At 40.1% G+C, this 21,848-nt stretch overlaps 1 protein-coding gene across 1 annotated transcript; it reads left to right on the forward strand.

Moving 5' to 3' along the window:
• The first annotated feature begins 1,728 nt into the window (after positions 1-1,728).
• fzd3b (frizzled class receptor 3b) lies at positions 1,729-21,271 on the forward strand. Its single transcript, XM_046856123.1, has 7 exons — positions 1,729-2,037; positions 3,084-3,632; positions 12,921-13,117; positions 13,715-14,732; positions 17,208-17,356; positions 18,084-18,320; positions 19,598-21,271. The coding sequence occupies exons 2-7, from the start codon at positions 3,432-3,434 to the stop codon at positions 19,812-19,814; spliced, it is 2,019 nt and encodes a 672-aa protein (XP_046712079.1). The 5' UTR covers positions 1,729-2,037; positions 3,084-3,431; the 3' UTR covers positions 19,815-21,271.
• Positions 21,272-21,848: the final 577 nt, after the last annotated feature.

Consider the following 21,848-nt stretch of genomic DNA (forward strand, 5'->3'; position numbering starts at 1 on the left):
ATAACAAAACAATAAGACAACGTAAAATATTCATTCATTGATTAATAAAGTATTATTAGCTGATTTTATAATATAGGCAATTTGGGAAGAGTCATAATATTTTATGATTTAATCAGGTGTGATATGAAAATGCATAGGCTCTCTTTTAAATCTGGTTCATCCTTTAAAAGTTTCTATTATATGTCATCTCACCTAGTTATAGGTTGTGTTTTTGTCTATTGCTTGCTCATTTTAAATATTTGACTATTGTGTCTATTGTTAAAAGTGATGCATATCATTCTTCTGCAGGATTAAAATGTTGGCCTTAATAATTGCTTTCAATGCCTTTATTTTATACATCATTATAAGACTCAAAATACTTCCACTGGAAGACTCACATTTTACTGTATTTATTCAATTACACAATTATGTGACTCAAATTAATGAATTGTTTTTTTCTAAAAATGTCTTTAGTCATTATTGGGTCAAGCACCAAGAAGAGCAGGCACCCAATTGTTATTCTACTTGCCATCTTTTTCCTCTTCCTCTGATTAGGGTGTTTATGGCAGACTGTAGAACCATTTGGTAAAAAGTTATAACATTTATCACGCTGATCGGGGAGGGTCTAATAAAAATGATTTACAATTTTGGGGCCAATTGCAACTAAAACTGTAGAACAGAGCTGTCTAGATGGAAGGACCCCAAAAGCAAAAACTTGATTGAGATTGGTGAACCAAAATAAATGGTGCATTATATGGAACATTATATTAAAACTAAAATTTATTTCATAATATTTATAAATAAATTAAAAACATTACTCAATAATCTAACACCAAATCAAAGGTCTCCACTGACCAACTTCGGCCCACAGGCCCTAATTTGGGCATCTCTTTTCTAGAGCTACTATTGAGTCACATTTGGGCATAATTTGGAAGTATTTTTATGGTCATAAATTTTAAATCCTTGCTAGATTTCCTTTCAATGCAGACGGGTTCAATGCATCCTGTGGTGAATAGATTTTCGCTATTCTTACAAATTTGTAGAGTACGCTTAAAAATAAGATACAGGAATTTTAAATACTGCAAACATCAGTAACCCACAGCAGCAATACCACCCTGCTGCCATGTGTTCATTTAGACCAGGGGTCACCAACGTTGTGCCCGCGGGGACCAGGTAGCCCGCAAGGACCACATGAGTAGCCTGCGGGCCTTTTCTAAAAATAGCTGTTTCCTACTTGGTTAAATCATTGTTAATAATTATTATGATAAATCATTGACTTGATCAGTGTCTTCACATAGATGAATATCATTAATTATTAATAATAACATATAATAAAAGGTAAATTGAGCAAATTTTTTATTTCAGATCAAACTGAAAAATGTGTATTAAACTGGTAGCCCTTCAAATTAATCGGTACCCAAGAAGTAGCTCTCAGTTTCAAAAAGGTTGGTGACCCCTGATTTAGACCATAGACGTTCATCATTGTCCCTGATCAAAAATATACACATCATGAGTAAAATTTCATGTATCTTTTGAATTCATTTTTTCTAATATAATGGCGTTTTTGATTGCTCAGACAGAGGCTGTAGCGGCCTGTGAATGAGCAGTTCACCGAACATGCTTGTAGTTTTAATGATCTTTGGGATTACTAATTAGAAAGCTGTGGTTATCCATTAAACTGCACCCTGACAGACATCCTGCCCTGGCGGTGCTCATGCTGGGCGCATGCGCAGTGAGAGGAGGGCGGGGCCTGTCTGTAGGGGAGGGGCAGTTTCGGCTGGAGTATGCAAAGCGAGCAGCGTTCCGTGCTGCTGTTTGTGTGTGTGTGTGTTTGTGGAGGTGTTTCAGGACATTTCCACGGCTTTCAATAGTTTACAGTGTTCGCCATGTGTACAGGTAAACTCGGTTCAGTTTTAAGGAAGTGTCTGCCTTTTGGTGTTGCTGTCGAGTGCGTGCGCGTGAGTGTGTGACGCTCAGAGCTGTTGCACCGAAGACGCGGTTTATTATCATACCCCAGAGAAACGTCGACCAGGAGCTGAGGAATAACGCGTACTGACGGTAAAGTTTCAATTTTACATTTCATAAACCTGGTCGTTTCAGAGACACAACTACTTGTATGTATGTACGTGTGTGTGTGTGTGTTCCGCTCACGTTTGAAATGAAAACGCGCACGACATGTATCGCTGAGGTCTGCCCTGTGCACGCGCATCAGAAGGCAGAGGGGTTATATGGACACGCGAAAGATGCAGAAAAAAAATACAAAGTATGGTTTAATTCACTCTACTTTATTCATGCTCATCGACAGCCGTCTTTCACATAATTCGTGCACACATCAGATTAGTAATTATGCATTGTAAATATTTGATCATTAAATTGCACCGTTTGTGTTCAGGTGTGATACACATTTAATTTTTATTCATTCCTTTCACACACACTTGTGGGGGGGGGGGGGAGCCTAGATCTTGTCCTGCACCGCTGTTTGGTGGAGTGCGCATGCGCGCAGGAGCGTGGTGCGGTGCGGGGTTGTGGTGGTGGTGGTTGGTGATGGGGTGGGTCTCAGACTTACACGGGTCTGGATTGTGGACCTTTGGACACACTGATCAGCGGGATGCGGGTGTGTGAGCAAAGATAAACAAGTTACTTGAATGCTGATGTTCATGACTGCATCCTGTTATAAATTTCAATATATTTCAATATATGATTAAAATTGGCATTATATTTAATAACATTTGTATTTAATATATACTTTGTTTATTTAGAGGTATTGAATGTTACACGTTATGCATCCACATCCTATGTTTTATTTTATGATTTGTTCATGGAATAGGCTACTAATCCATTCACTTAGTACACTAGGATTTTGTTTCCATGTAATTATGTATTTGACACTAAGGGGACCTTAAATATGTAAATACAAACAGTAATGTAATGAATATATATTGCATGATATACATATAGTCTTGTCATATAAAGGTTTTTATAGCCAAAAAAAAAACTAAAGGCAGAAATATATTTCAAATATAATTACAGTTCAAATTAATACCAAGCTTCTTCTTCGCTTGAGTTACGTTGTAATGTTTTGTACCTTGTCTTTCATGTTGCAGGTGCGCCTAGAGGTCGTGAATACAACATGCATGCTGTTTATTGATGGCTATATTGACCAACATGTTAAAGGACATCTTATAAGCTCTGGACTTATATGAATAGGTTGTCTTTGAGGTGGCTGATCAAAGAGTGCACTGAGGCAAGCAGCATCAGCATTGTGAGTGCTCGCACACAGGGGGATGGAAGCAGTGGACCAGCCTAGTCTACCTCCCTGATTCTCTGGGTGTGGTGGATATTGGTTTGAAGATGAATCGGCTCCCGTACTCGCCTTACACCTCGTGCCACGCTTCGTTTTGAGCCTCGAAGTGGATTTATTGGTACCTGTGCTCGGTTTCTCCTCCAGGAGGATGGGGCTGCTGTGGACACTGCTGGCCTCCGCTCTGTTTGCCTGCAGCTCTGCTATTCTAATGGACTCCGTGGGAAGCCACAGCACGTTTACCTGTGAGCCCATAGGGCTCCGTATGTGTCAGGATCTTCCCTATAACACCACCTTCATGCCCAACCTGCTCAACCACTATGACCAACAGACTGCTGCTCTCGCCATGGAGGTAAGTGCATATTACTGTTTCGTCTTCCTCTGTTTCCCTGTTGGTCTGTTCTGTGTGGGCAGGTGAGGGAAAAATGGGGTTGCCATGGAGCTTGTTGTTGGGTAGGCTTGTAGATTGTCATTCTACACCGACTTGTTTGAACAATAAAGCAGTGGGTGACGTTTTAGCAAATTAAACGAGTGGCACACAAATAAGGTTCTTAAACCGCGATACTTTACTTTTTATTTTCTTGTTTTTAAATGTACCCAGGTTGATGCACATACTTGTCATATTGCACAGTGCATTCTGTCGTCAGTTGCTTTTCGAATGATCCGTTTACTTGTAAATTATTGAGAATATGTCAAATCGAATGCTAGTTTATTGTAGGTAATCAATAGTGGAGCAATGGGAGATTTAATAATAATGCGATATGGACAGACTCTCAATTGTAGGTATTTGCACTAAGTATTAAGTACTTCATGCTTCTTCTTTTTGCCATTTTGCATGTAGCTCATTGAAGGATGCTTTATTCCAGATATGCTGAAAGGAAATAATGCTGTTAGCCAACATTGTTCATCACAGCTAATATAATCATCTAAGACCTACAGTGGATGGAGGTGCTGAATGATCCCATTTCTCCCGTTACTTAGTCACAGTGGAAGGCACGGTGGAGAGTACTTGTGCATCTGTGGCTAGTTAAAAGCGCAGCGGAGTGTCCGCTGTCAGTTGATAGCAGGTCGTGTGGACCCTACTGTAGTATGGGGTGCCGCCATGTCATCGTCTGCCCATCTGTCACAAGGGTTCACTATTCCCCATGGATTTGTATTACATTACTCTCGGGATGTTGTGTGTGTGTGTGTGTGCTGAGAAACCAGAGCCGATCCTGTATAGCAGACCCTCCCCCTCCTTTGCCAGCATAGCGCCATGCAGTGTTAATGGGAACAGGGAGTATCAACTCACACTCGGGCTCGTTGCATGTGTGTATTAGAAACAGAGAATATGGCAAAGTCATCTTGATGCTCATCAGGATTTTTAGGGAAATATTTTTTTTGTTTTACAACAGAACTGCATAGTAGTAATTATAACAGGTCCTGATCTATTATTAGTGCTAGACAGAGGACAGAGTAATGAATAAATAAAATGGTAGTATACATACATAAAACCTGCAAATCTGCTTTAATGCAGTGGTGGCTCATTTACAAAAGCTGTGTGGCAACAACCGTAACACATTTCACATAAGAAAATCCATGTTTGCTAAAATAACGAGTATAGCATACATGTCACTTACTCTATATTAATACTTGTTCGGAGCCAACGTTACTTTTTACCAGAGCCACTCAACCAGGGTAGTATTTTGTGTTTTATAAATCAAAAAAACTTATTTTGTCAAAGACCTTTCAATGACCTTCATTGTTTATAAAAATTCTTTACTTGCTTAGTCAAAGATGGTGTCTGCAAAAAAAAGCCAATCTTATGCCAATTTGTAAAAGTTCTGAATCAATTTTCAACCAAAATTATAGAAAACAAAACAATTTGTACAGAAAATATATTTTAAAGTATCGTGTATAATATTTCTGAGCTCTTATAATATATTTTTTGTTACCTGCTTTAAACAACTTAAGCTTCTTTAAAGCCACATTTATTATTTTGGTGTTGATGTTAATGCAAAAGATCAGAATTGTGCTAATTGGTTTAGAGGAGCTCAGGAATAAGAGGCTTGAATGACCTTTATAGTTGTATATTTAGCCAGGGTGGGCTTTAAACTGTAATCTATAAATAATTCAAATTATTATTGAACCACAGTTTAGCTAAAAGTTGTGTGTTTGTTTGTTTATTTTGTGATGAATACAGTGTTTTAGGTACAGAACTGATCTGCTCATGATCGAAGGTTAATGAAAAAAGCTCAATAGAATGTAACATCAATATTCAGATAGACTTCAGATAATGAAAATAACGATTACTAACAATCTTTAATCGGTGAACCTTCTACATCACGTTATCATTTTAGGTAAAGAGTAGATGGAAGAAATCAATTTCAAACCGACTCAGCATTTTCACCCGATCCTGATTAGGCTAAAGAATAAAGAGTTTGGCTAATTGCAGGGTGGTGCAGGGCTGCAGCTGGGTTGCAGTAACTGTGAGATCTGACATGCGTTCTGAGCTCCTGGTAATGACAGGCTTGTGTGTGTGTGTGTGTGTGTGTGTGTGTGTGTGTGTGTGTGTGTGTGTGTGTGTGTGTGTGTGTGTGTGTGTGTGTGTGTGTGTGTGTGTGTGTGTGTGTGTGTGTGTGTGTGTGTGTGTGTGTGTGTGTGTGTGTGTGTGTGTGTGTGTGTGTGTGTGTGTGTGAGAGCTCACGGTAAATTTACAGCACGAACATGTTTTTTATCCAAGCATGGATTTGTAGGTAGTATCACAGAACCCTGCTTTCAACCTGCTTTGTAATTTGAATGGTTCTGTAATTGTGTCAGAAAGAAGATCTTTTTGTTCTGCTCTTTATTTCTGTTTTGCCTGGTGAATCACACTCACTGTATTCATGAAAGATAGCGACCAGTGATGACAAGTCTAAGATTCATGTGGATCTCGCAGTTCATTCTGTCTCCATTTTGACTGTCAAATTAAATGCTGTGTGTGTGTGTGTGTGTGTGTGTGTGTGTTTGTTCAGACAATTATTTAAATGCTGTTGCAAACAGTTGTCACCTCGATTTTCATCATCTCTGATTAAATGAACTGTACAGTTGGAGATCTTTAGCATCAACAAGTTTCACAAACAAAAAGCTGGTTTGTAAACTGAGAAACTAAAAGACAAATGCATATTCAGTCTCATCATGATGTTGATATTAGGAGCAAATGGATACATCAAGTGGCTAATAAACGTTTTCCAGCTGAATCTTAACAATTTTATATTAACCAATCATGATAGGAACACTAACAGTGTTGATGTGTTCTGTGACTACTGGTGAACTTGTTTATTAGTATTCCAGAGTGTAACAGTTTAGTGTTAATGTTAAATGTAATTAAAATATAGCTCCAGTAGCACAGTACACTTTTGTAGTAAAACTACTTTCTTAATTGAAGGAAGCGTTAATCCTCTTGGGCGTTTCGTTCCACTGTTAATCCATTTTTATGGGGGGAAGTGTTGGACGCTCCGTGTTTAAATGCGCTGTGTTATTGACCGTAATGTCGAGGGTTCAAGCCCCAGCACCACCAAGCTGCCGCTGGGCCCAAGAGCAAGGCAATTACACTCTCTGTCAGACACGCTCAGTGTCCTAGCTGACTCTGCAGTCCAGCCCCAGTTTCCTAATAAGCTGGGATATATGGGGGGAAAAAATCACTATAATGTATATTTGTCAAATAATGTCTTCTGCTTTTAAACAATATGTTTAAAAGACTTGATGCCTACATGTTAGCAAGCTGAATCTTCTGTCTATCATTCTTTGGTTAAAGTATTATGTATATTACATAAAGTATAAAATATTACATATTTCATAGTTGTGAGGACAAAATCTTTGTTCAACATTGAAACACACAGCCTACAGTATTCCAAGCTAGCATTTAGATATGTGTTTGAATGCATTTGTGCACTACCACTTTTAAATGACTTTAAAGCCACATTTATTAACTTGGACATTTGCCTTTACACCACAGAAGCATTAAAGCATTGTGGATGCAATCTGTGGACATGTTTGCACCCTTTTCCTTGACACCGCTCATCACTCAGGTGTGAAATGCACATAATTACTGTGCGTTTTCCTGATCTTGCATTGCCACTGAGTAGCAAATTATTAAAGAAATCTTGCTTTGGCTTATTTATTTTTACAGCCATAGTTAAACTTATTTGTTGGATCCTTCATCAGAAGTTTCAGTCTGGATGTGTGTAACTCAGGCAGGCAGCTGGTGATGTGTGCAGTCACAGTGCTGGAAGCATCTGTTTCTGCACTGTAATGCTAATATATCATATCATATAATATACAATATATATTGATGACAGTGTTTTATATGGGTTTTATCTTTTATTTATTTATTTATTTATTTTTAAATAACCAAGCAATTCCTGTTTCTTAGCTGGGCTTATTGGGGCAGCAATGGAAACTATGGAAACCGCTTGTAATTGTGAGTCCACAAAAGGACATGCAGTTCTGCTCTCAGGAGGTGGTTTCTCTCAGTGACCTCCGACCCCTGAGGATGAGGGCTCATCAAAGACCCTCTTTTTAACCCGGTCTTTTTCTGCGTCAGTGGTTGCCTTGACAGCGCTGATGGAAAGGCAGGAAAAGAATGTGGCCCTCAAACGAGTGAAGTGGAGGAAGTACCCTGCCAGAAAGAGACCCCTGATTCAAGGACGACTAAATGACAGGAGAGAGGGAGTGTGGGAGCTGCCGTTTCTTCTTTTTCCTTTTCTTTGTAAAGATTGAGAAAAGAACAAATATTGAGGAAATAATTCCCCCTTTGGGCAGTTTTACCTATTCAATGCTGCTGCTCTTTTTCACCGTTGTGGGAGAGTGTGGAGGGCCACCCGGAGCCAATTGGTCAGTGCAGATGAAGTTTATCTTGGTTAGACAGACAGGCTGTGTTTTATTCAGTGTCTGTTCCTGCACGCTGCTTTTTATTTACCATGAATAGAGTTACTGCAGTGTTTCCATGTCGCTCACATCGCTATTTCTCTGCTTGTTTCACACCCTCATTTAAGAGTTCTCAATGCTGCCAGCTGAGCCACCTTCCACCCGGGCACTGAACATAGCCTGGAGACGTGTGAGAGCTGTTTGCATTAGCCACACCCAGAACACAGTTGTAGACAAAAGTTGTGCAAAATGGTTGTGTAAAATGTTTTTCCATCTCCAACACAAAGCTGCAGCTCTGTGGGTGTGTGTGTGTGTGTGTGTGTGTGTGTGTGTGTGTGTGTGTGTGTGTGTGTGTGTGTGCGTGCGTGTGCAAGCACAGTTGGACTCTCTGTGCTGTTATCTGAAGAGAAGAGGATGCCATACAAACACTAACGGCCATTTTCTCTGCTGTGTGTGTGTGTGTGTGTGTGTGTGTGTGTGTGTGTGTGTGTGTGTGTGTGTGTGTGTGTGTGTGTGTGTGTGTGTTTTGCACAAGAACAAACGGCAAGAATTATTGGCAGCCCAGCGCATTAACTATGGAGCTCATTCATAGATCTGAATAGAGATAAAGTGGGTGAAACATAAGAAGATCTGCATGGCCTTTTAAGGATTACATGTTCATGGTTTTTAATTTTTGGGAAATAGTAATCAAATTAGGTAATCACCAGGAATTTTTTCCCCTTCATTTTAAAACTCTGAACGGTAATGAATTAGGAGCTTTATCCTGTAATAAAGCCTGTACGTTCTGAAGCACTATAATGAGTCAATGGTAATCAAATCCTTACGATTACTAAGTTTGTCATCTGATCTTTAAAATGCACAATGGATAATTAAATTGCTCTGAACCATTTAAGTATGTATGATATTTAATCAGAGGCAATCACAGGTCCACACACAGCCGATTAGGGGAAAGGTGGCATATTGTCAGTCTGTATATTCAGAGGCTTTTGAACAGTTAATCCTTCGAGAACCCAGTTTTCTTCACAAGTATGCTCACTGGAAAAAGCTGGCAAACTGGCTCTTCCACTAATAGCAACCCAAATCCTCCCCTGCACACTGAGAAAGAAAGTGAGCGAGAGAAACGAGAGTGAGAGGTCTAGACTCCGAGCCAAATTCATCTAGCTCAGCGATTACCCCAGCTGTCAGTCAAGTGCAGTACTCTTACTGACTTTTTCATGTCATTGTCCCTCTAATTTCCTTTCACCCTCTGTTTCTTACCTTGCTACTAATATAGACCTCAAAGAATGGCTGTGGCCCGAATGTGTCCTTCTACTGCGCCGTAGCTGTCGAATAGCTCGATACCGTTTACACATCACACACACAAACATGCCTGAGTAGAGCAGGAAGTGCTGAAAGCAGGCATACATTTGAAGGCCTCACTTCCATTGATTCTTTCAGTAAATTGTAGCTTAGACAAAGGGAAAACAGGCAGAAACTTAATCCTTCCATTTAAGTATTTCAAGAGGAGTGGCTGTTGGCATCTGTGAGAGACAAATGTGTTCTTTTTCACTCCTGCCAAAAAAGCCCACCCCGTCTCTCCTGCTGTTCCTCCGGTGCAGTGTGGGCTGCCTAGCATAGCAGCCGGGTAATCAGATCCGAGACTGCAACGTTTTAATTACCCATTAGCATCTTAGGCACAGAGATTATACTAGATAATGTGCTTGCATTTGCATTTGAGGAGATAATATAAGCTTAAACCTCAATTATTTCCTTATTTTCTTTTGTTATATGAAAATGTTTTTAATCTCCTTCATGTGGAGGACGTTACTTACATCACTCTTGTTTCTGGATGAGTATGCATTAAGTTTAATTTAAAGAAGGTGGCTATTTGGAGTTTCCCTTTTTTATTTTATTATTTTTTTTTTTTTGGTATAAGTGTGATTGAAAAGACCAATTTTTGATTTTCTTAACGTTCCACAGACACTAGATTTTTTTTATCATTAAAATCCTTTTTTATATTGCATAATAAACCTGAATTTAGAATTCATGCAGTTTTGAACACAATACAAATTTTTCTTTTTTTCTGAATTTTTTTTTTATGTTGGTTAATACCGTTGTTTCATCATAACACCGTTTTATTCATTCATTCCATTTCCTGCGTTATGATTTCCTTATTAAGAAATGCTTTTTTTTTTTCTTTTGTGCCTGAGTTTTTGCACATTACCAAACACAATACATGGATGCTGTACTATAATTTCCTCTGCTTGAATCGCTTGGCTGCTGTAGCTCAGTAAAGGCTGATGACTAAGAGAGGCTTCAGTATGCTGAATGTGCCCTCTGGAGTCTATAAAGCTTCAGCTTTCTGAGCTGGTCAACCACACAGGAGCTTCCCTCAGAGGCTGGGTCATTAGATACTAGATGAAGAGTGAGCAGAGGGAAGGCAAGATATCCACGACTCACTCTCCCCTCAGGTCCAGTTTCTTCACATAACACACAACCCAGTGGTGCAACACACACACTGCATGGCATAAAGTACTGAAGCTAAATATGCTTTTAAACCATATATTAAAACTGCACATGAGATAAAACCGATCCAGTGCCAATGCGCCATTCTGTTTAATGCTTATCTAAGCTGCTATTGTATAAATGTAGCACAGGTTGGCTTTGAAATAGTGAGCTTTTTACCCCGTGTCTGACTCGGTGGTGAGCTTTTTACCCCGTGTCTGACTCGGTGGTGTGCTTTTCACCCCGTGTCTGATTTGATGTTTGAGGAAGAGCTGATTTTTTTTGATCTCTGATTTGCAGCACTGTGAGGATTGTTTCTTCATGTTTTCCGATGGCAGTCTTGACTTGTGAGTCTCGAGTTAAAAACCTTTAATCTTTATTTACTAAACACAATGGTGTGATGTTTCTCCTTGCTGTGATATTAGTTTAAATGACAGGATCTCAGCCTCTGGTCTAAAAAAACGAAAATAGTCTCTCCCTCTTTTTTTTTTAGTCCTTTACACATCCATTAACCCTGAAGAATGATTACCACTAATTAAATTATTTTAATTCCCTGTTCGTTTCTCTTCTTTTACAGTCTGTCTTGTTTGCTTATGCATTAATGTCAGAGTAGATGTGGGGTAGGGACTTAAAAAATAAATAAATAAATAAATAAATAAACAAATAAATAAAATAAAAATTCCTTGCTGTGTGCGAGTCTGTTGCTGTAGTGCTCTACCTCATTCTCAAGTCCATGAATAATGTACACACAGTTTGTAGTTCAGCTTTAGGCAGCATTAAACAATCAGCAGCAGCTACAGCATTCCTGAAACTCAAGCATTTCAATCTGGCAAGCAGAAAGCACTTACAGACTTTAGCAGTAGAGCGGGTACAGGGACAACATGTCACTGACAAAATCAATATTACATGAGGTGAGTGAAAGAGTCAGCAGTCTCCTGTCCATTTCCACAGCTGTGTCTGGTAGGTGTAAAATTCTGATCATCTTTTGGTCTCTGTTTAATCTCGTCAGTTTGGAAACAAACTAAATATTTCCTCACCTCCTTTAATATCTTGATGTGACATCTTGTTTCTGTTCATTTCATCCTGTGAACCTTTTGCATTGACTCCTTGTTGTAGAAAAGGCTGTTGAGAAAACTGTGTCTGAGAAGATTCAATTGTGTATAATGCCTAATATCAACACAATCACATGGCAGAAAATGATTTTAAACAACTGGTATGATCACACATTCATCTCCACATTTTGTATGTGATTGTTGTTTAGGTTGTTTCTATGTGTATAAACTTGTAAATTACCTTTCATCGATTATCTACTAGTTATTGTTCTAGAAAAAATACTGGCTATTGCAATTTCCCCACTAATGTTTTTTTTTAGTTTGTTGTCTAAAAAACAAACACGATACACTAACATGTGTTCCTAAACTTTGCTAGATATAAATAGGCTACAGACAATTCACTATTACTTTTGCTATTTAGAACTATTAGTCTTGGATGGGAAGAGCAATGGAAGGACATCATAAAGTACAGAGTGGGTTCCAAGTCAAATTAGTGTGCACACATTAACTTATCTAAAGGTAAAAATAAATGACTGCATTGTAAGTCTATTTAAATATGTGAAAAGTATTGAAAACCTCTGACATTTGCAATGCAGCACATGGCAAAAAAAAAAAAATCATTGTTGGTGTGTGTATCCATGTCCCTCTCCCCCTAGTCAGCAGGCCCTTGATAAAGGGCCAGACCCCAGCAGGAAGTGCATGTGTATTGGCTGGCCCCAGGTGAAAGGGCATTGTTCGCTTCTTCAGAGATTTACATGTTAATGGCTAACTCTGCAGCTGTTCTGTCTCCCAGCATGCACTGGTCTCCTTGGGGATACAAAAGCACAGCCAGAGCCACCCAGAGGCTGGCAAACCTCAGGAATTGCAAAGATTACAGTACTGAGGAAAACTTTCATGGTCTTTCCTTTTGTACCTCTACAGACATTGTGCTTCCTTATAAAATTCACGAGTGGTGTCCTCAATAGAATGACCTTTTGAAACAGGTGCATCTTGTAATATTAGAAATATTACACTCATCATTCTGCACAGTTGAATTTAGCATGTAAAAAAAAAAAAAAATTAGATTTGCCAAGCTGCTTTGATTAGTTCTAGTGAAGTAGCTCTGGCATCACACAGCAATCTGTTATGAGAACTGTCATTCTGTCACAATGCACTTGGCAGAATCTGAGCTCTCTCTCTCTCTCTCTCTCTCTCTCTCTCTCTCTCTCTCGCCACAGCTCTTTCACCCCATGGTGAACCTGCAGTGTTCTCCAGACCTGAGGCCTTTCCTTTGTGCACTCTACGCCCCTGTGTGTACAGAGTATGGTCGCATGTCGATGCCCTGTCGCAGCCTGTGTATCCACTCAAAGAGAGACTGTCACAAGCTAATGGATATGTTTGGCGTGTCATGGCCTGAGGAGATGGAGTGCAGCAGGTAACGCATTCCGGTTTGGCCACTGGGTCACATGAACTACTGGCATTATTATATTTATAAGTATTCATCAGAATTGTTTGAGTAGAAATGTAATTTTCTATTTGTATAGTGCTTTTTAAAATGGACATTTTCTCAAAGCAGATTAACGGCGAGAAAGCGGTAATAAAAATAACGTATTAGTTTGTGCCTTATTGTAAGTTTCGTTTAGAAGTAAGTCTGGATTTGCAGACATGTGACTACTCTTGCATGAACCATCAATTTATAAATGAATACAAATTATTTCATTAATAATCTCAGAAAATGTATTATAAACATTTGATATTATACCGCAAATATTCAGTTTTTTTTCACCCCCAAGTAAGTTTAGAGCTACAAAGCCAAACAAATGCTTCTTTCCATAAACCGTAAAGCCATCTTTCCCCCTTAGAGCAGAGAGTACTAAAGCTTGCAATATGAAAGTCACCCTAGAACATTGCACAATGTATTATTATTATTATATTATTAATTTGTAATTACTTATATTTTACACATGGCATCATTTTTGTTACTTTTTTAATTTACAATTACTAAAAAAATGATTTCTTTGTGTGCATTTAGGTTCCCGGACTGTAGTGAGCCGTATCCTCGTGCTGTAGACACGTTCACTACTCCGAATGCCTCGGACGAGTTGCCTATGACAGTACAGCGAGATTATGGTTTCTGGTGTCCTCGTGAGCTGAAGATCGATCCTGAGCTGGGTTACACGTTCCTGGGTGTGCGTGACTGCTCCCCTCCCTGCCCCAACATGTACTTTGGCCAAAAAGAGCTCTCCTTTATCCGCTACTTCATCGGCATCATCTCCATCGTCTGCTTGTCTGCCACACTCTTCACGTTCCTTACGTTCCTCATCGACGTCACACGTTTCCGCTACCCCGAGCGGCCCATCATCTTCTACGCTGTGTGCTACATGATGGTGTCCCTCGTCTTTTTCCTGGGCTTTCTGCTGGAGGAGCGTGTAGCATGTAATGCAGCTAGTCCAGGCCAGTTCAGAGCCTCGACAGTGACTCAGGGCTCCCATAACAAAGCTTGCACTCTGCTCTTTATGGTGCTTTATTTCTTTACCATGGCTGGAAGCGTGTGGTGGGTAATCCTCACGATCACCTGGTTCCTGGCTGCTGTGCCAAAGTGGGGCAGTGAGGCCATTGAAAAGAAAGCCCTGCTGTTTCATGCCAGTGCCTGGGGCGTACCTGGTGTGCTGACTGTAGCGCTGCTGGCCATGAATAAGATCGAGGGGGATAACATAAGCGGCGTATGCTTTGTGGGTTTGTACGATGTGCACACTCTGCGCTGGTTCGTGCTGGCTCCATTGTGCCTGGACGTGCTGGTCGGCGTGTCTCTGCTCCTTGCTGGAATTGTGGCTTTAAACCGGATCCGCATGGAGATCCCTTTAGAGAAGGAGAACCAGGACAAGCTGGTGAAGTTCATGATCCGTATTGGCATATTCTCCGTTCTATACCTGGTGCCACTCCTGACTGTGTTGGGCTGTTACCTATATGAACAGGCATACCGTCCAGTGTGGGAGACCACCTGGGTACAGGATCGCTGCAGAGAGTATCACATCCCCTGCCCTTTTCAGGTAACACCACTGCCATCTTATTCTCTTATTTAAAAAAAACAAACAGTCTACCTGAGAGCTCTCTCTCTCTCTCTCTCTCTCTCTCTCTCTCTCTCTCTCTCTCTCTCTCTCTGTCTCTCTCTCTCTCTCTCTCTCTCTCTCTCTCTCTCTCTCTCGTCAAATAGTTTTTCCATTCTTGCACTAAATTCATGTGTATGATGTGGTGAGATCACTGAAACTATACTGTATGTAGCAAAACCTTCTTATTACCCAAGCAACAATTATTTCTTAAAACACTTGTGCTATGGAATTATGGTTAAATTTTTTTTCGTGTTAGATTTTTTGGCCACCAAATATCTGCAGCAACATGTGGTTATAATTATTAATTTACTTACCGATAATAAATAGGGCTGTCTGTGTTTAGTAATAAAGAACTGTACTTCACTACTGATCATAAAACCCAAACATATCTCAGAATGGTGTCCGGTGCACATAGACCATATTAAGCCAATCTGATTATACAGTGTGTGTATGTGTGTTTTTTTTTTTTTTATTTGTGTGTGTGTGTGTGTGTGTATATATATATATATATATATATATATATATATATATATATATATACACACACACACATTAGTTAGATTTCACAAAGCATTTTGCTGTTTAGACATCTCTGTATAATCTGCATAAGGTTTTAAGACCTACATTTTCCAAAAGAATGTCCAAGTTATGCCTTTTTTGTGGTGCGATGAAAGAATGGTGTGATGTGATACACCACAGTGACACACTGTGTGCTTATGTTGCCATGTAATCCAAGACCCTTGGCCTTTCTCTGTGCACAATCACACAGTGGTCCAACTAGAGCAGTGTGTCATGTGACATAGAAACTCACTCTATCTCTTCCTCGCTTCCCCAGCCCATGCAGGATGGATTCCTCCTCCTCCTCCTCCTTCTCCCGCTTGGCCAAGCTCTTTAAACACTCCTACTCAGTCCACTTGCAACCTGCCCTACCTACACTGAGCTACATACTATAATTATAGATCGTCTGAAGAGAACTCTACTTTATAAAGCTGTGGGTGTATTAGAATGAGCTGCATGTGAAGGTAGAACAAAGAAGGCTTTTTGCTTTTCTCTCTGGTTCCTTTAATCTGCAGGTTTGTCATCTTTTTCATGTGATTGCTTCGTGTGACGGTGTCTGTAGCGGGCTAGAGAAAATGGCAAGCACAGAGCTGGGTCTTTCTTCTCAACTCATCTTACATGGCCTTGCTTATCATCAGCTGTGAATTTGTCCACCCTGTGTCCAATGTTGTGACCAAAATTGATTTACTATGACCCTAACCAGAATAAAACCTTATTCTGTTTTTTGAGCATGCAACTGCTCTATACTTCAAAAAAGCAAAACTTCCTCCAGACCTACAGAAATAGCCATCATTTTGTAAGCATACTATGCAAACCGCTGCAAGCCGTAATGCTAGGGAATGGATCATCCCTGTGGGTTGAAATCTTCATGCAGTAGAAGCCCAGCCTCAGCCTGTGCAGTATGTGGAGGTTTTTATCAGAGTAGTGCATTTGGATTAAACATTTGCATATTACACTTGGGTTCAAGATGACCCTGCTTTTCAGGAGCATATGAAGCATTGAGAGAATGCTTTCTGTGGTCACTTACATTCCTGCAACAGCTGTTAATGCAGAATGAAAGGGAATCAAATCTTACTGTAATGAATATGCTCCTGTGCTTCCATTTGGAAAACACAATTAATTCAGGGGAATGCATGAACGTGAACTGCATATAAAGTACTATATAGATCAGCGTTTTTCTTCGCACACATCATTAGTTTGTGTGACATTCCTTAAGTGTTTGAGTTATTATTCTGCTCCACTGAAGTTTTAAGAATTCACCCTGTTATCAAATAAGTCAGTGAATGTGCCTTATCTGTTTGTGTATTGTGCTCACATCAGTCTAATTTATAGTCTTGTGAGAATGCGTGTGTGTAGGATAGGGTTTGTGTGCACTGGACTGTGCATCCTGAACAAGCTGGTGCACTCGAGAGATATGAGACCTAATCAGCTTTAATCTGAAGTTGTAGACCTGTAGAACTGACATGGCTGAGAAACTAATACATTGTAAGGAGAGTATTGAAAGTCAAGTACACACACACAAATATTTGTGTAGCCACACACACACACACACACACACACACACACACTTGACCTGAAAACATGGCTCTGCCCCTCTCATTTGTAGGTTTTTGTTGTTGCAGTTGTATTTTCCACAGATAAAACATCAGTGTTTGTGTCGTTTTGCTTGTTGCTTTAGTGAGGCTGCATATGTATGAATTATGATTCCAATAAACCACATATGAACCCTATTGTAAACCTACCGTAAGATGTAATTTTAAAAATTAATTTCGAGCGGTGTGTTTGTTTAGAAACACATCAGCTCTTCATTCCAAATTAATATTTGTATCCAGTTTCATTGCTAAAATTTGTGTGTAGGTGGAGCAGACGAGCAGACCTGACTTGGTTCTGTTTGTAATGAAGTACCTGATGGTGCTGGTTGTTGGCATCCCGTCTGTGTTCTGGGTGGGCAGTAAGAAGACCTGCTTCGAGTGGGCCAGCTTTCTTCACGGTCGCAGACGCAAAGAGTAAGTTCCTTATCAAATGGGTACATTGCTTCTACCTCACTTTAGACATTTTAGACATCAGAGGAACACAAAGCGGACAATACACGCCCCAACCCGAGTGCAATGTAAAAAAATTAAATTAAATGCACTCTCCAGGAACATCTGTACACTTACACAATTATCTGATCAGCCTGTCGTTATGCAGCAGTGCAATGTAAAAAACACAGAATCTTTGGGTAATGCTGAGACTGCAGGCTCAGGAAAACCAGACAGATGAAGACGCAAAAAAATGTAGCCTGGTCTGAGTGTTGATTTCTGAGGCACATAGACGGCAGGGTCCAAATTTGGTGCCGACAGCATGAATCCATGAACCCAAGCCGCCTTTGCTATATGAGAAATCCCAGCATTACTATTAAATCTATGGAATTGCACAACAGTCATTTCAACATGTATCTTGAATTTCTTGAATCCATACCATAAAGAATTGAGGCTCTTTAAGGGCAAAGGGAGGTACTACTTCATTAGGAGCACATTAGTGCTCCTAATGAAGTGTGGAGTTAAGGTATGCAGTTGAAGACTTCTCATCAGTCTATAAAGTAGCCACGAAGAGATCATTAAAACATGCCGTCTTACATAGTGCTCAAAGAATCGTTTTCAGTACACGTTGTACTCTACATATATAAATTTTTCTACACCGTAAGGCTGCTTATTTACTGTTTGGCTCTGGTGCTCTTTTCTCCTCGTGCAGCAGTGCAGTGAATGATAGCCGTCAGGTTCTGCAGGAGCCCGACTTTGCTCAGGCTCTGTTGCGTGACCCCAATACCCCCATCATCCGCAAGTCCCGTGGCACATCCACACAGGGAACGTCCACCCACGCCTCATCCACTCATCTGGCCATGTTAGATGATGTGCGCAGTAAAGCAAGCAGTGTCCACAGCAAGATGAGCAGCTACCACGGCAGCCTGCACCGCACACGTGATGGCAGGTAAAGACCAGCCCAGGGTTTCTTCTTTTTCCCTCCCTATTAATTGCATGAGGGCTTAGCATTTTGCCTGCATTTAAATTATTTCTATTTCTACCTCATTTCTATTCTAATTTCTATTATATTGCTCTGCCGGATTATAAAATCTTGCTGACCAGATGTTATAACTGTGGAACAGCTACAGGTTTACTTTATTAGTTTATTATTTATGAATTATTAATTGTTTCTACTTGTAAAATCCTTTATAATCTATGGCTTAATAAACGTGTTGTTGTTTTCCATAAGGAAACATTTATGCAAGGGGTCTTTATCAGTTCTGTGTATTTTGCCAGTACGTCTTCCACCACAAGAAAGTCTTCAGTGGACTCTTTGAGTTTGTACTCACTGGAAAATGTAATCAGTCTGGTTTTCTTTTATCGTATTAACTTCGAGAGAGAAACCGAGAAGCTGCTGAGGGAAGCATTGTTTATAGCTGCTTTACCACACAAGCGTAACTGGATTCTTGAATCTGGTAAATGATTTTTGTATAACGGCGCGTCTCTCACAGTGACTCCAGATGCAGCTTAAACAATAGGTTATTATAATGTACACTCTGGTACGTTATATTACTGTTTCTATAGTAACCGCTCATGCACTAATGTTTAGAGTAGATGCACCACATAATCTACAACTAATTACAAAAGCAGATTTAACCATATGATCTTAACCCGTTTAAATGTGGAATTGTTGACGTGGTGGTGTTTTTGTAAGGAGACATTTAAAGTCTATGGAAGGATTTCAGTTGTAATCGATTTCACAGAGCTTTTGAAGTGTACATGATCCAGGTTCTTGGCAGAATGACGCAGTGTCACTTCCAAAGCAAAAGAGAAAAAAAGGGTGAAATTATACAGTTATTACTAACTCGAGAACGATACATGATGGCATTAACTCAGCATGCATTAGTATGCATGTAAAGTAAGTCTGATCTCACACACATGTTTCATTTTAAACACAGACTGGACATGTGGCTAGAGATCGGTGCCTTAGAGGCCGGGATCGGTGCTTTATACATTATGTAAGCACGTCACTTCATGGCCTTGGTGAAAGAAATGTTTTAGGGAAGCTGCATGTTTTCAGTACGAGTACACGTTGAAACGTGCCTGATGTCGATAACAAAAGACTTTTCCAAAAGGCCTCATGTATGTAAGAGTACGTCGTTCAGACCTGTAGTACTGAGTGATCTCATGCATGTTTTGTATAAAGCCTGGATGATGATCTACTTTCTGTTTGTCATGGTGCAGGTACACTCCTACCAGCCACAGAGACATGGAGGAGCAGCCGGCTTACGGGAGCATGCCCCGCCTTAACGAGCAGCTCTCTCATCACAGCAGCCTCCACTGCCTCGACAGCCAATCACGCCACAGCAGTGTGCGGGACTTAAGCCATCCTCCACCTACCAACTTAACCCACGGCTCCAGTATGAACCGAGTGGTGGAGGAAGACGGAGCGAGCGCGTAATCACTAGAGTTCAGTGTGCACACGACTCGACTCGCACCTGAACTCTGCGGATGGATACGGTGCGAGCATGAAGCTGGTACGGTCTGTGTATTTAACATGTAGAGAAGAGCCTCTGGGAAAATGTGCATCAGTCCACACTGCCTGCGCTACACAATACACCTTTGTACGCCCCGGTTCTTTGATACTGTGAAAATCCGAGCGAGTGACGGGGCAAGGTCACTCCAAAGGTAAATCAGCGTTACTCTGCCCCCTGCTGAGGGACTGTAGACGCATGTCTCAGTTAACCGAGTCACCTGCAGCTGTGCGGTGTCTTAGTGTCTTTCTCATACGATCATCTCCATGTGCCAGATTCCACCGAGGATCTTTTTCAGCACTCGAAGCAACAGATAAAGCTGAAGCAGGAAGTAAATCTCGGAATTACAGGTACAAGATGGAGCGAGTAAAGGATTTACTCACGTTAGCGCTTGTGATGTGTATGTTTCTGTATAGTGATGAGCGTGTGTACTCCTCAGAAACCACATACCGGAAAACCTCACTTCCACCAGACCTTCCATTCCATGCTGCGTCCGTCTACCTCATCAGCACAGAGATCCCATGAAACAGTTAACTTCTGATCACTGTCCTGTTCATTATTCTATAGTGAGCCATGACTGGCAAAGTGCAGCATTCCCACTGTGCATGTGTCTTATCTAAAATGTCCCAAGGGAAAGAAAAACATTTTCTATCTTTTCTTAAACTACTGATGGTATACTGAAACCTCTGTGGATGCAACTAGTGTGAATGATTCCACAACACTGCAGCAGGTTACTGCTTCTAGTAGAGAAACGAGTTCCAGTCTGCATGCTTTATGCAAAAAGCTGGGAAAAGCCCTGATCCTGTCTGACATTCCTGTTGGTCACTTCATTATGCAATGTGTGCTTCTACTGTAAGCATGTAAATGTGCAACACTATAATTATTTTCTGCCTCCAGATCCTTCTCTGGTACAGAATTCAGAATTTAATACATATTTATATCAATTTATGAATATTTTGTATTATTTGAAGTGGTTTTTTTTTTTTTATATCGCTCAGTTCTGAGTCCTACTTTAGTTCAATTGCAGTTAAATCCAGACGTCTGGATGATTATCCCCGAGTGCTTGTTTACCCGTCAGAAAAAAATGAATTCTCTTTGTGGTATTTAGTGCCTGAAAATGTGAATGCGGACCTGAGATTTGTGAAATGACCGTGCTTTAACAGCTTCTCCAGTTTCTTTGCCTTCAGTCTCTAAAGTGTGCTCAATGCTCCGAGACGCTCAACCGTCGTCTACACTGTAGAAGCCACCGATTTTGTTTTGTAAATGGAGGAAATTTAGCACTTTAACTACGGCTAGCTGTTGACTGTATAGATATTTCCTTTCTGTCGTAGGGTTGTGCAAAATGTCGGATTGTTTTTTTAATAAAGAAAAAACTGCTCATTAATGCTGTTTTTTTTCTGTTCAAAACCATTAAAGAATATTTCAAGAGTAAGCCTCTATAACTCAGATGTACAGGTGCAGCTCAATAAATGAAATATTAAAAAGTTGATTTTTAGTAAATACAAAATTGAAACGTATATTATATTTGTATATATTCATCACACACAGACTGATCTATTTCAAGTGTTAAGTTTCATTTAAATGATCTTGGCTCACATTTAACAAAAATCCACTCAATTATTATTTTAAAAAATTAGAATACTTCATAAGACTATTTAAAAAAAATAAAAAATAAAAAAATAAAAAAACATTTTTAGTGAATTGTTGGCCTTCTGGAAAGTATGTTCATTTAATGTATATGTATTAAATACTTGGTTGGGGCTCCTTTTGCTTTAATTACTGCCTCAATTCGGTGTGGCATGGAGGTGATCAGTCTGCGGCACTGCTGAGGTGGAATAAAAGCCCAGGTTTCTTTGACAGTGGCCTTTGTTGGTCTCTTGTTTCTCATTTTCCCTCGCTGATAACCCCTAGATTCTTAATGGGGTTCAGGTCTGGTGAGTTTGCTGGCCAGTGAAGCACAC

Source organism: Silurus meridionalis, chromosome 8 (assembly GCF_014805685.1).
Source record: "Silurus meridionalis isolate SWU-2019-XX chromosome 8, ASM1480568v1, whole genome shotgun sequence".
NCBI classification, from domain to species: Eukaryota; Metazoa; Chordata; class Actinopteri; order Siluriformes; family Siluridae; genus Silurus; species Silurus meridionalis.